Here is a 15,781-nt window from a genome sequence, read left to right as displayed (position 1 = left end):
ATGACCTTTGACCTCATGACCTTAATATTAATCAGATGCATTCTTGTTGTATATAAAGGTCTGTTTAACAGACATAGGATTATAATAACACTATTTAATGATTTTGGTAAAAGTAAACCTGGTTTAATATCACGTTTTTTGGCACTTACCTAATTTGCAGTGGTTACCATGGTAACATATTTTTAAATTTATAAAAATTATATGTAATTTGAAGAATAATTAACAAAAAATGTAGCAATATATAAAGTAACACTTTAAAACTAGTTAATGCCGAACATTATGATGAAACAAATCTGATGGTACTGATCATTTCACGCCATTTTTTTATCAATTCAAATCAAAATTATAGTTAATAAATCAAGATATATTCTTTTATTACAAGAATTTAGTTAATTTAAAAAATAATTTTTTTTATTAAGTATTATCGGAGAACAAATCTTTTGAACTTTGTACCTGTTGCCATGGTAACATAAATAACATATTTTATTTTAAAATATGGTAATAAAGTAGCCAGTCCATCACACAATGTGTGTGTATAATTTCATTTCAGTATACCAACAATTAAGAGAGATATCATCAAAAATATATGACAGGTCACATTCTTGAAGATGTCTAAAAACAAAGAAAGAAATGAAAGAAATGTTTTATTTAACGACGCACTCAACACATTTTATTTACGGTTATATGGCATCAGACATATGGTTAAGGACCACACAGATTTTGAGAGGAAACCCGCTGTCGCCACATAGGCTACTCTTTTACGACAGGCAGCAAGGGATCGTGCAAGTGGTTTACACCTACCCATTGAGCCTTGCGGAGCACTCACTCAGGGTTTGGAGTCGGTATCTGGATTAAAAATCCCATGCCTCGACTGGGATCCGAACCCAGTACCTACCAGCCTGTAGACCGATGGCCTACCACGACGCCACCGAGGCCGGTATGTCTAAAAACAATGCAGCCTTATAAGGGTTAACATTTTGCTCAGCTGATAGCTCTCATGTGCAGTAGGCATTAGTTTTACTGTCATCACTCATATTAATTTAGGGACATGTTAACTTCATGATCTAGGGTGTATGAATACATGGACTCAAGAAGACAAATTCTTACCTTTTAAGCCAGATTAGAAGTGGAGCAAGGAACAGGATGAGGATAAGTGGGACAAAGATTCCTGCATACATTCCAGCAGAGCTACTCTCATCATCACCTGTATCAAAATACACAGTGTTAGCATAGCATACACTCCAGCAGAGCTACTCTCATCATCACCTGTATCAAAATACACAGTGTTAGCATAGCATACACTCCACCAGAGCTACTTTCATCACCTGTATCGATATACACAGTGTTAGCATAGCATACACTCCAGCAGAGCTACTCTCATCATCACCTGTATCAAAATACACAGTGTTAGCATAGCATACACTCCACCAGAGCTACTTTCATCACCTGTATCGATATACACAGTGTTAGCATAGCATACACTCCTCCAGAGCTACTTTCATCACCTGTATCGATATACACAGTGTTAGCATAGCATACACTCCACCAGAGCTACTCTCATAACCTGTATCGATATACATAGTGTTAGCATAGCATACACTCCACCAGAGCTACTCTCATCACCTGTATCGATATACATAGTGTTAGCATAGCATATACTCCTCCAGAGCTACTCTCATCACCTGTATCGATATACATAGTGTTAGCATAGCATATACTCCACCAGAGCTATTCTCATCACCTGTATCGATATACATAGTGTTAGCATAGCATACACTCCACCAGAGCTACTCTCATCACCTGTATCAAAATACATAGTGTTAACAAAGCATACACTCCACTAGAGCTACTCTCATCACCTGTATCGATATACATAGTGTTAACATAGTATACACACCACCAGAGCTACTCTCATCACCTGTATCGATATACATAGTGTTAACGTAGCATACACTCCACCAGAGCTACTCTCATCACCTGTATCGATATACATAGTGTTAACGTGGCATATGCTCTCAACACTTGTATAAAATACAGTGTTAACATAGCATACATTCTCATCACCTGCATATAATACATAGTGTTAACATAGCATACACTCCACCAGAGCTACTCTCATCACCTGTATCAAAATACATAGTGTTAACATAGTATACACACCAGTAAAGCTACTCTCATCACCTGTATCAAAATACACAGGTTTAACATGATAAATATTTGCTTGATGCGCAGCCGGTCTGGGATTGATCCCCGTCGGTGGGCCCATTGGGCTATTTCTCGCTCCATGACTGGTATATCAAAGGCTGTGGTATGTGTTATCCTGTCTGTGGGATGGTGCATATAAAAGATCTCTTGCTGCTAATTGAAAAGAGTAGCCCATGAAGTGATGACAGCAGATTTTCTCTCTCAATATCTGCGTAGTTCTTAACCATATGTCCGATGCCATATAACCGTAAATAAAATGTGTTGAGTGCATCATTAAGAAAAACATTTCCTTCCTACCACCAGTTAGTCTCAACACTTGTATCAATAAAGAGTGTTAACATAGTGCATCAGTGGCATTGTGGTTAAGACATCAGATAGTATGTTTTATGAATACCGACTTCATCGGTCTACAGGCTGGTAGGTACTGGGTTCGGATTCCAGTCGAGGCATGGGATTTTATATCCAGATACTGACTCCAAACCCTGAGTGAGTGCTCCGCAAAGGCTCAATGGGTAGGTGTAAACCACTTGCACCGACCAGTGATCCATAACTGGTTCAACAAAGGCCATGGTTTGTGCTATCCTGCCTGTGGGAGGTGCAAATAAAAGATCCCTTGCTGCTAATCGGAAAAAGTAGCCCACGTAGTGGCAACAGCGGGTTTCCTCTCAAAATCTGTGTGGTCCTTAACCATATGTCTGATGCCGTATAACCGTAAATAAAATGTGTTGAGTGCGTCTTTAAATAAAACATTTCTTTCTTTCTTTCATCCAAGATAAAGTGTATAACTCAAGTGTTGAGGTGTATGGGCCACTACATACTCAGTTAGCCATTTCTAACCATTAACAAACATGCATAAAAGACACTCACTTCAATAATTGCTGTATTTTGTTATTATTTTTGTTCAACATAAAAAAATCCTTGTAGGGATAAAAGGGATCACAACAACCAAATACCAGGATGAGTGGTTCATCTGGCAAATCCATATGAGAAACAAAACTTGAAAGGATCCAGTGATGCCCTTGCCAAAAGGTCACCAATGGCTCTCCTGCCAAAAAGGTCACCAGTGGTTCTCCTGCTAAAAAGGTCACCAATGGCTCTCCTGCCAAACGGTCACCAATGGCTCTCTTACCAAAAAGGTCACCAATGACTCTCCTCCCAAAAGGTCACCAATGACTCTCCTGCCAAAAGGTCACCAGTGTCTCTCTTTCTAAAAGGTCACCAGTGGCTCTCTTGCCTAAAGGTCTCCAATGGCTATCTTGCCAAAAGGTCTTCAATAGCTCTCTTTCCAAAATTCTCCAATGGATCTATTGCCAAGAAGTCTTCAATGGTTTTCATGTCAAAATTCTGCATGGCTTTCTTGCCAAAAGTATCCAATCACTTACTTGCCCAAGGTTTCCAATGACTCTTTTGTCAAGGGCTCTAAAGAATCCAGCACCATCCCCTGAACTGAAGATAAAAGACAAACCTGCAGTCTCATAAGGTCCAGCTGAAGGGGATAGCGTGCATCCAGCCACTGTACAGGCGAAACCTCTAACACTGAAAACAGTGGAAACAACAAACATAATAATAAGACATTGTAAACTGTCTGCGAGTGTGTTCTTTATTGTGATTGGTTAATTACTTTCTTTTTCTGGGATCAAATGAAAATAACACCCGGAAAGCTAATGATGTCATTAGAAAGTGACGTCATTAGCAATTGGAACAGGCGAAGTTGACGATTTATGGGTCTACAGTTAGATTGTAGCCAGGCATTTTTTTCAAGAAATACCAAATATATAGTTAGTTCTGTAGAAATACAATTCAGTTTACAATGGACATAACCATATGGAGTTTTTAGATTTGCGGGTGTTATTGTCTATTTGATGCCCACAAATGTTTAATTTTTACCTCAGGCTAATGCCTTCGATAAAAAATGATATTTGCGGGACCAAATAGACAATAACACCCGCAAATCTAAAAACTCCATATGGTTATCTCCTAATTGGAATCATTTACCAAAAATCACATCTACAAACACTGATGTCACTTAGTTGTCAAATCACAAGAGAAACTGTAAAACTACATAACCTTTTTTGACTTCCAAAAGAAAGTATTTTGGGCCATCAGAACTACCTAAAAATCACATTAGATTATCCAAAATTGATGATTTAAGACGGAATTTGTAAGATATGTATAATTTAATGCTATATAGGCTGTAATAACCAAAACAATTTCATACTACCTAATAACTGTGGGTAAGGTGAGGCTACATGATATGATGTAATCATCCAGTCAACATGACAAAATTTGGGGTTGGAACTTACGATGAGTAAACACAATTAATTGTTGATTGGATTAATTGCATTGCACAACAGACATTACAAAAACTAATGAGTCAGTAGTAAACGTGCATGCCTTTCTTTATTGGACAATCTGTTTTCATATTTTATTATAATAGTGTTTAACAGCTGCTACATGTATGTTAAACCTTGTGATATCCACCGTCTTCCTCCCTAGCCATTTCATCACTTGATCCACTTGTGGTAATTTCTACCGTAAACAGTTAACTAACTTGATATGATATTGGTTGCTTTATGAAACACTAAATGTATCAAAACGAAAGCACTTTATTGGACAATTTTTTTTTTTTTTTATTATGTTGGTTAGTCACAATCCATAGGCAATCGGGCCCTTGCTAGAAGTCAATGAGCAGTTTGACTTAGGTAGCAGTAGAATTTTCCCCCCATTTTCACTCAAGAGGTCTAGGCCATTCACTTTTCCTTGTCAAAATCTTAGTTTGTCCGACAGTATCAAAACTAATTTAGGACACATTCTAAATTTGATATCATACAACTATCTCGTAAATGATACTCGAATGGCATTATTACTTCCTTGTTTACAATGTAATTGGCTATACTTGCAGGGGTCGAGATATTGCCATCCCGACATGATTTTGTTGGTCAACATCACCATGGGTCAGGAGATATTTTTGCCTGCCATCGTGTTCGACCAGCAGTAATTATTTTGCATTTATACTTTATGACCATGTTTGGTCCTGAATGTTTGGCAGGAATTTCCGCCAGTTTCAACCCCAGACTTGTACGTGGAACTTTGTGTCATGTGTCATGCCTTTAACATATACACTCTAACACCGACATACTCACAAGTAAACTGTCTCTTCCTGGAGTTTTCCATTACAATACACGCTAGATTTAACAGTACAATCAACATCATGACCAATCTGAATCTGCAGTTTACCGCTTTGCTGAGCTGCAAAATATTTCAAATATATAAATAGCAAAGCATATTTAATATACAATTTACATTTAGGAATAATAGAAATCAAACTTCTCATGCAATTATAGTCACATACATTTTGTGTCTAGCATACATGATAACTATGTTTTGCTATTCTTTATGTACATGTGTAAAATTAAATGATTGTTGATGTAACAGTTACCATCAATAGTTTTTGTTTTTTATGAAACTGAATCAGGCACACATGAAAGATTTTCTGTGGGGGTGAGTAGGATCTCTCCAAGTATTCAACTACTTGGGCACAGGCCAAGTCTAGCATGACTCGAGTCCGTTCACTGGACTCAAAGTATCCGAGCAAGGAAGAGCACTCTCATTTAATTATTAAAACAAATAACGTAATTTTGCCATATGCTTGCCTCCGGTTACAGTATAGGGTTGTAGGGACATGCAGGGGAAAACAAAAGTTGAATGTGTGGAAGGAAGGAAGGAAGGAAGGAAGGAAGGAAGGAAGGAAGGAAGGAGGAAGGAAATGTTTTATTGAACGACGCACAGAACACATTTTATTTACGGTTATATGGCGTCGAACATATGGTTAAGGACCACACAGATATTGAGAGAGAAAACCCACTGTCGCCACTTCATGGGCTACTCTTTTCAATTAGCAGCAAGGGATCTTTTATATGCACCATCCCATAGACAGAATAGCACATACCACAGCCTTTGATGTACCAGTCGTGGTGCACTGACTGGAGTGAGAAATAGCAAAATGGGCCCACTGACGGGGATCGATCCCAAACTGACCACACATCAAGCAAATGCTTTACCACTGGGCTAAGTCTCACCCCTGAATGTGTGGAATGCAATACAATAGCAAGATTTCACATCCATTTTCAGTGCTGGAATTAACATGCTTAATGCTACATGTAGTTTACTTTATTCATTAGTCTTAGTGTATATAGTGTCATTATCATCTAGTGTAAGTGTCGGGTACTCGGGTCCAGGCTGAGTTTGACCCTCGAGTACTCGAGTCCAATATTTTGGACTCAAGGAGACCCTAGGGCTGAGTGTGTAGTAGTAAAGTGAGTAGCACAAAGGTTTTGGATTTGACGAGGGTTGTTAGGCATTTTGTCAGTTGTAATTATTATTTTACATTTAAAGTTAAAGTTTGTTTTGTTGAACGACACTACAAGTGCACACTGATTTATTAATCATAGGCAAACATTTGGTAATTCTGACATACAGTCTTAGAGAGGAAACATGCTACATTTTTCCATTAGTAGCAAGGAATCTTTAATATGCACTATCCCACAGACAGTCATGGTGCACTGGCTAGAATAAAAAACATAGCCCATTGGGCCCACCGATGGGAATCGACCCTAAACTGATTGTGCATTAGCCTAATGTTTTACCAATGGGCTACGTCTTGCCCTTTTTTAAAAAGTCCATCTACTATGGTGTTGTATACTCTTTTTGTCTCAATGCAAACACAGCTAACGGGTCAAGTTATTTGTAACCCTACATGATAACAGGATCTATTCTTTTTTACCAGGATACTCTTGTGAAAATAGAAATACCTTTGAGCTCACTGAAGACAACTTGGTAAAAATATGGGAGACCTTCGCTTATGTATTTCTGTGCATCTTGCCATGTACGGGTGTCAAGTGAACTTCCACTGAAGTTAAAGTGCTGCAACGAAGCTGTGACAAGAATATAAAATTATACAAATAAATATATAAACATTCACAATAATGCAAATTTTTTTTGCAAATCTGTAATCCATTGTCAATGGATTCTCCTTATTTGGATGATGTATTATGTAAGACGTATGTCTGAAAATAAAGCAATTAATTGTTTTACACTAAGTAACATCCATCTTAGAAGGTCTCTGTGGTGGTGTGGTTAAGCCATCGGACATAAGGCTGGTAGGTATTGGGTTCGCCTCTCGGTATCAGCTCCCACCCAGAGCGAGTTTTAACGACTCAGTGGGTAGGAGCAAGACCACCACACCCTCTTTTTCTCTCACTAACAACTAACAACTAACCCACTGTCCTGGACAGATAGCCCATATGGTATCAGCTCCCACCCAGAGCGAGTTTTAATGACTCAATGGGTAGGAGCAAGACCACTACACCCTCTTTTTCTCTCACTAACAACTAACAACTAACCCACTGTCCTGGACAGACAGCCCAGATAGTTGAGGTGTATGTACCCAGGACAGCATGCTTGAACCTTAATTGGATATAAGGATGAAAAATAAGTTGAACTGAAATGAAAAGAAGGTATAAGAATGCTTATTTGAGAGTATAAGTTATTTGATACTATGTATAGGAAATATATAATTACTTAAAAACTGAATGCTTATTTTAGAGTATAAGTTATTTGATACTATGTATAGGAAATATATAATTACTTAAAAACTGAATATAGATGAGCTTACGTTCCCAGTCGAAGTTTGAAATGATCAAGCCGCGGCGTTGAATTTGTCCATTTGTACCGTCATTGAAAAATGAAGCATCGGCGAATTCCACCACAAAAGAAGTGGTGGACGTTTCCAAAGCAGGCCCGGCAACTTGACTGCCCGTCCATGCAGGGGGTCCTGGAGAGAAAGTAGTAATGCTAACACATTAATTCATATATATATATATATATATATATATATATATATATATATACATGTATAGAAATGTTTACACTGTTTTTGTTTTTAATGTTTAGTACTAATATTTTTTTAATATAACATTATAAAATTATTTATTAGCTACATTGTCTCCCTTGGATGAATGAAAAAAAACAAATAAAGAAATACTGAATGATTGAATAATGAATAACGAATGAATGGATTGATGGATGGGATGGATGGGATGGATGGATGGATGGATGGATGGATGGATGAATGGATGAATGAATGAATGAATGAATGAATGAATGAATGAATGAATGAATGAATGAATAAACAAATGAATGAATGAATCACCGAATGAATGAATCAATGAACAAACAAATTACCATAGACTATCAATTGTTGGTGTGCTTGACTATAGATTCCCAAAGATCTTTTACCAGATGTGTTGTTGTGATACACAATTTACATGTACATATTTGAATTTATTTTTCTTTTCATAGAAATGTGCACACAATAGATTGGATAATACGATAAATAAAAAAAAACCCAAACTTATATACATACTTCCCACAACAGCATCATAGTTTTTCATCACTGTACCACTAGTTCTGTTGTTTCGACCCAGTGCATAAAGCTAAAATTAAAAACATTATATATAAATCCCACAACTAATTAATTATCTACATGTATTTAATTAATTAGATACTCGTAAACTACAATGTTTAAATGAAAGAACATATTCCACATTTGAAATAAGTACTTGTTTGTACATTAATTACTAAAAATATTAGAAATGTTAAGCAAATTTTCATTTTCATTTTCCATGATACATTTGCTATTTGTAATACATTGTTGAACTAAACAAATGAGATATACATGCATTATGCCCAGAAATGCTGATATGGCAGACAATTTAACTTTACATTTGGCCATGGTTTCGTGTAACTGGCATCAGAAATAGGAGAACGATACAACACAAGAAGAAAAACATTGATGATTTATTTTAAACGTGTAAGTACAAACCCATAGCTTGTAGGAAATGCCTGGGATCACATCAAAACGGAACAAATAACGCATGCTATCACTTCTTCTGTAATCAGCATCACTTAAATTTCCAAGTACAAAAAAACTAGATCTAGTGAAATTCTGGAAAACAAAACAATAATATAGCTGAGATAGCTTATAAGTTTAAATAGCCAAAGGCACACAGTTTTTGATCATCCATTAAAGGCTTTTATAGGAAATATTGCTGGCACTATAATTTGCAATATCTCTTGCGATATTCTCCACAGGAGATATCCCTTCTTATAATCTTGATTGGTCAAATTTTAATCACAAGACAATATTTTGTTACGTTACTGTGTTTGTTTCAGTGCTAAACCTATCATTAGTGATGTCACGTCACTGCCGTTCTGCTAGTTAACGAGTCTGCCGCTGCCAAATATAGTGACATTCAAACCACATTACTGACATTGTTTACAACTGTCGGAAATGAAAAGAATGATAATGGATGATAAAAAGAATATCCCCCTCGTGTCTTGTGATATCATAATTTATCAGCACTCGTTGATAAAAGTATAAAAATCCTTGGATTTCATACTTTTATAAAACTCGTGCTGATAAATTATGATATCAAAAGACACTCAGGGACTATCCTCTATTAAACAAATGTCTGTAAAAACAACCAAAAGATAGACAGACCTGACCTCTGAGAATTAAAAATCTGCGTCACTCATTTATCGGTTACACAGAAATAAATCCAGGTAACCCATTTATTTTTGCGTAACCTGTTATATCCAAGTAAATGGTGATCTAAATTTTGCACGAACAAAATATAGGTTACCTAAAATTAGATTTGTGCGAGCAATGCATGAATGAAATGATCGTTCTTGCAATGTTCAGAGGCCTGCTGAACAATATTAAAATTTAATAGATAAAAATAAACACTTTTATTATTTTGTTGTAGGCAAATGGATTAAATTGATCACCGTTCGGTTTATAATTCCAAACTTTAAATAGCTATTAATCGGTACCATTTCTAAATTTCTATGAAGCACCGGTCCGCTGACCAATGAAACTGGAGTTACATTTGCACATGGTGTGCCATTTCGCCAAACACAAGTCGCAAGAAATATTAGTTGAGAAAACACCCACCCACCTCCCCTTGAACATAAATCATAAGATACATCATGCTATGTACTTTTGTTGTATTGTATATATGCATACATAGATATATATTTTATCAGGTTGAATATGCATGCCTATTATGTGTTTTATGTATGGCAGTTATTTAATGCCCACCTTTGATGGGAATTTTGTTTAATTAGTTAATTTTGCAATCTTGTGTATCAATATAATGTTGTTTAAAAATAAACGGCCATTTTTCAATTTAATATGTGTAATGTTCTTATTTGGAGAAAATTCCCACCGAAATGAGCTCGCCGGGTTGGCTGGAATGACATTTGTCCTGCTACAAAATACAGTATGTGCTAAAAGAAAACAGAATTTCCCACATCTGTAAACCTTCAATGATGATAAAAATATCTACATATTTCAAGATGAACGCATGACATCTCAGCATGAGAAAAACATGTATATTGGCTATAATAATTGTCTTTAAAACAAAGGTCAATATATGAAAAATAGATGAGCACTGTTACATGTATATCAATATAAACATTCATCAGTTACTATTAAGACATAGTATAAAGAGCTATGAAAAATACAAACATCACAAATAATTTGTCTAAAAACTTTTAGAATTAACTAAACAGTTAAAATATATAAAATCAATTCTGAGTGGGATAAGATTCCACCATATTTATTAAGCAATATATAACAAATGTTAATTAATAATTTTTAAAAAGTCTCTAAATTAAACTTTATAATGTTAATGAATAATTCTTTAGTCTTCTAGTGTTATGAGAGCACAGCAAAAAAGAATGAGAAAATAATTGAAAAAAAATTGTTTTACCTGTTGTGATGAACTGTTGACGACAATTAAGTTATATCCAGTAATAAATGTATTTCTATCCTTTGGCTCTGGATCCTCCATAGTCAACTGACCAAGGTGGTAACTACCCGGATCCTTGAAAACTTTGACTGATTTTGGTAATCCTGGATCTAGTAATGAAAGAATCAAATATTGTTGAAGCAAGTGACCTCTTCATGATTCATTTAAAGAGACATTCCTGAGTTTATTGCATTGTAAGATGTTTCCGACTAATAAAATATTTCTACAATTAAGCTTACATATTAAATATATTTTCTTGTTTAGAATATCAGTGTCTGTATATTCAATGTTTTTCTGGTCGTCTTAATATTTGTGAGAAGCCCAAACTGGATTTTGTCTTCAAATAATTTTGTACATTATTGTTTTTTTATATTTTAGGAAATAAAATGAAATTTAACCTAGTACAAATATTAGAACAATCCGAAACACGTTTAATATACAGCCACTAATATTTTATGCATAAAAATATATTTGGTATTCATTAAAAAGTCTCTGTTAGTCGATAACATCTTAAAAATTGCAGCAAACTCAGGAATGTCCCTTTAAAAGGAAATTGAATTTAGTACAGTGATATTAACTCCATTTGAGGTTTATGAATTCAATCATGGAGGATCAATTTTAAAAGACCTTATACCGACCAATACCATGTGACTGAAATATTAACAGCCAGAATGGTACGTGCTGTCTTGTCTGTGACACAGTGTGGATACAATAAAAACCTTTAGTTAAGCAATCTGTATGTCGTTCATGTGTTGCTTTGTTTTTGGTTTCATATTTTACCAAAAAACCAAGACAGCACATAAAGCCTTTGTAATACTGGCACTGGAAGCAGAACACAAATATCTAAGGTTGGTAGGTACTGGGTTTGAACCCTGACACTGGCTCCCTCTAAGAGTGAGTTCACTTAAAGAGTGAGTTTTCATGATTCAGTGTCCAGCTGTGAGGCCACTACAGGGTGCATACCACCAAATCAAATCCCATACATGACAATAGTAACATATATGGCTAAAACTCCTACCTGCAGGCCCAGTTGTAAAGAGCTCGCTTGAGGCACGGTCGGTGTGGGATCGATCCCCGCCAGTGGGCCCATTGGACTATTTCTTGTTCCAGCCAATGCACCATGACTGGTATATCAAAGGCTGTGGTATGTACTACCCTGTCTGTGGGATGGGGCATATAAAAGATCCCCTGCTGCTTATCAAACAGAATAGCCCATGGAGTGGCGACAGTGGGTTTCCTCTCTCTATATATGTGTGGTCCTTAACCACATGTCTGACGCCATATAACCGTAAATAAAATGTGTTGAGTGCATCGTTAAATAAAACATTTCTTTCTTCTTCTTCCTACTTGCAGCGTATCAATCGACATACGTGTACACATCAAGGATATATAAATACTACCACCCCTCAGCCTTAAAGTGAATGAGAAAAAACTGGGAGTAAAGCTGCTAATTTCAGACATAATGGGTAGCCTCTATGACTACCCTTGTTCCGCACAAAAACTGACATGCTATATTTAGTAGGTCTCTGCCCATGTTTCAAGCACAATCATGGTAGTTGGTATATTGACACTAGTTCAAATTAAATTACAAGAAAAAACATTTTATCACAAACAAATACTCTCACCTTTATCACCAATGGCATGACTGGTACCCTCAACTGTGGGATGAAAAGTTGGGTGCACTTCCAACTTTGACTCACTCAAATACTATTCGGTGTATGGCTACCTACAATAACTTCTCCCCCACTAACATATAACACAGTAACAGGTAACCATTAGCCTATTATTTTGTTACCACACACACACACACACATACACACACATACCTGATTCAGGTGTAACAATCAACACTGACGTGACTTCAGAACTCCTCCCAGCCGAAGTCTCAGCATAAATGGTAAAATAGTATTCCCAGAACGGCTGAAGAACTTCTATCAGACAGCTGGTGTTCTCATAATCTGAAAGAAATATTAAGTATGTTACTGGTCAAAGGCTGTGCTATGTGTTTTCCTGTCTGTGGGAAAGTGCAAATAAAACATCCCTTGCTGCATTTGAAAAACATGTAGTGGATTTCCTCTGATGACTACGAGTCGGAATTACCAAATGTTTGACATCCAATAGCTGATGATTAATCAATCGATGTGCTCCAGTGGTGTCGTTAAACAAAACAAACTTTAACTCTTTTTTTTTTACTGCTGCTGCACCTATTACTTGTCATATTGTTTTCACATACAACTGTCATATGACATGTTTGTATGACACTCACATCAGGCAACATAGTTATAAAATTTTAAAATCTAAACTTAAGGCTGTAATGCAGTCTTGTCTATAAACTTTAAGGTAAAATGAAGCTAAAAGTCTGAAGATTTTGCTAAAGTCTGGACTTTTAAGCATTTATGAGTATGGACAATGTACGTTTGTTAAAAAATCATTATTTTGTTGGGGTTTTTTTTACACTCATACATGTTCTGTTAATAAATAAATAACATATGTTTACCATTTTATTTTTTAAGTGTCTGTAAACCAGGGGGAAAAAATGTGTTCCTATAAATTTTGTGTCATTTGTGGCCTGCCTGAACTTGCAAAATTAATAAGCATGCATTATTTTCATCGCAGATAATAACAGGTTGTTAATGAAATTTATATACTGCAAACATGCGCCAAGATTCATTAAAACCCTCCACAAACATGTTGCAATATTAATCTGGTTTATAGTAGTTTAGAATTGTATAATAATTACATTTACAAACTGGTGTCACAAATTTCATACATAGCCTACAATACAAAAAATAACAACAACCAGAAATAACAAGCATTCTGAGAGTACTGCTAAAGCAATACATGTCCCCTACCAACCCCAACAAATTTTCTTATCTCATAAATTGAAGGGCCATAACTTTGTCAAAAATGGGTAAATCGCAATGAAAGTCAAACTTTATCTGTAACAGTACATTATAAAGATGTACACACAATTTCAGATCAATATCAAAAGGCATTGCAAAACAAAAAGTCTGAATAACAAATTTTTATATCTCCTACATTCAAGGGCTATAACTCTGTAAATGGGTAATTTGCCATGAAAGTCAAACTTGATCATAACAGAATATGATAAGAGCTACACACACAATTTCAGCTCAATATCTCGAGGCATTAATAAAAAAAAGTCTGGAAAACAAATTTATGTGTCTCCCAAGTTCAAGAGCCATAGCTCTGTCAAAAATGGGACAGACAGACAAATGGACACCGACATACTGGGTTCGCAGCCTGGTATCGGCTCCCACCCACAGCAAGTTTTAACGACTCAATGGGTAGGTGTAAGACCACTACACCCTATTCTCTCTCACTAACAACTAACGACTAACCCACTGTCCTGGACAGAGCCCAGATAGCTGAGGTGTGTGTCCAGGACAGCGTGCTTGAACCTTAATTGGATATAAGCACGAAACTAAGTTGAAATTAAATGACAGACGGACCTACAGAAGGACAAAGAAAAAACCTATAGTTCCCTCTTGTTGGACTGGTAGGGGACTAAAAATAAAAAATTAAAAAATAAAAAATAAAATCAAGGTGAAACATGAATGGGATTCAGCTATGAAATGCAGTATATATGTACCATGACTTGAGCATCCATAATAGAAGGTGACATTGTCGACAGCATCCCAGACGTTGACGATGTAGTTGGTGGGACCAGGCCGAGGTTGAGGGGGCAGCCAGGTAACGTTCACAGTAACAAGTGCACTTTGGTTTGGAATGGGTGTAATTACACTTACAACTGGGCTGGAAATAACACCGGGAACTGAAAAGAAATGATTAATTGAACAAGAGATGAAGAATGGTTTTAAAGTAAATTTAATATATTGTTGTGTTGTCTATATATACTCAGCGTCACTTTTGAAGGGTCACTCATATTGTTAGTACTACACATGTTAATGATGCCCGTCCAACACACTAATTATGAAAGAAGGAATGTATGGCCTTCGTGGATTAGGCCCAGAGTGAGGTTTCCTAAGTAGCATTTGGATTTCAATATGAGTAATGGTACTTCCAGTTATAGGCCACAACAATATGTATATATATATATACAGTATAACCTCGATTTAACGCCAACCAATGTTCCAAAATAATTTTGGCGTTATATCGAGTTGGGTTTACTACCAAACTTAATTTTTTTTTTAAATTGCTGACTGCCAAGAATATGACATATATGGGCTCCGGATCAGCGTCGGACTCTTCTTCCTGGTCATCAGTCGTTTCGTCGTGAATCTGTTCAACACTTTCAAGTATCTGCTCGTCGCTGATATTAGCAAATGTCTCTGCTTCGTTGTCAATGTTGACAAACTCATCAACATCCATTCTCAGCTGTTCGTCGATTGAAAGCCGGCCCGTGACGTCACCAACCAGATCTCGCAACACTGTCGTTTCATTGGCTGGTGCTTGGTGCAAGTCGGAAATGAGGGTCCCGAGGAACGACCCCTGTGTGAATCCACCAATTTTTTATGGTGGTGGCACTGACGATATCCCAAGCATGTTTCACAAAACGAATGCCGTCACAACGCTGAAAAGTGATTGGCTATATCTTGTTGACTTTTAGTTGAATTTATCTTCGAATACTGAACAATTTGTTTTTTTTTAACCGCGTCTAATACGATACGTTTTCGCTTTAAATCCATTCTGCTGTAATAAAATGCAACTTAACATGAGGC

At 36.3% G+C, this 15,781-nt stretch overlaps 1 protein-coding gene across 1 annotated transcript in view; it reads right to left on the bottom strand.

The window, feature by feature from the left end:
• The window catches only part of LOC121370804 (tyrosine-protein phosphatase 10D-like), a 60,665-nt gene that overhangs the window by 26,414 nt on the left and 18,470 nt on the right, over window positions 1-15,781 (bottom strand). The window contains exons 12-21 of the mRNA XM_041496279.1: window positions 14,692-14,874; window positions 12,905-13,036; window positions 11,040-11,188; window positions 9,089-9,211; window positions 8,630-8,699; window positions 7,880-8,038; window positions 7,017-7,139; window positions 5,349-5,454; window positions 3,671-3,741; window positions 1,108-1,204 (exon numbers count right to left, since the gene is read on the bottom strand). Coding sequence (XP_041352213.1) covers window positions 1,108-1,204; window positions 3,671-3,741; window positions 5,349-5,454; window positions 7,017-7,139; window positions 7,880-8,038; window positions 8,630-8,699; window positions 9,089-9,211; window positions 11,040-11,188; window positions 12,905-13,036; window positions 14,692-14,874 — 1,213 coding nt within the window. The remainder of the gene's footprint in view (window positions 1-1,107; window positions 1,205-3,670; window positions 3,742-5,348; window positions 5,455-7,016; window positions 7,140-7,879; window positions 8,039-8,629; window positions 8,700-9,088; window positions 9,212-11,039; window positions 11,189-12,904; window positions 13,037-14,691; window positions 14,875-15,781) is intronic.

Source organism: Gigantopelta aegis, chromosome 4, assembly GCF_016097555.1.
Source record: "Gigantopelta aegis isolate Gae_Host chromosome 4, Gae_host_genome, whole genome shotgun sequence".
In the NCBI taxonomy this organism is placed as follows: domain Eukaryota; kingdom Metazoa; phylum Mollusca; class Gastropoda; order Neomphalida; family Peltospiridae; genus Gigantopelta; species Gigantopelta aegis.
The sequence above is the reverse complement of the archived record's forward strand: the minus strand, read 5'-3'. Positions and strand labels throughout refer to the sequence as shown.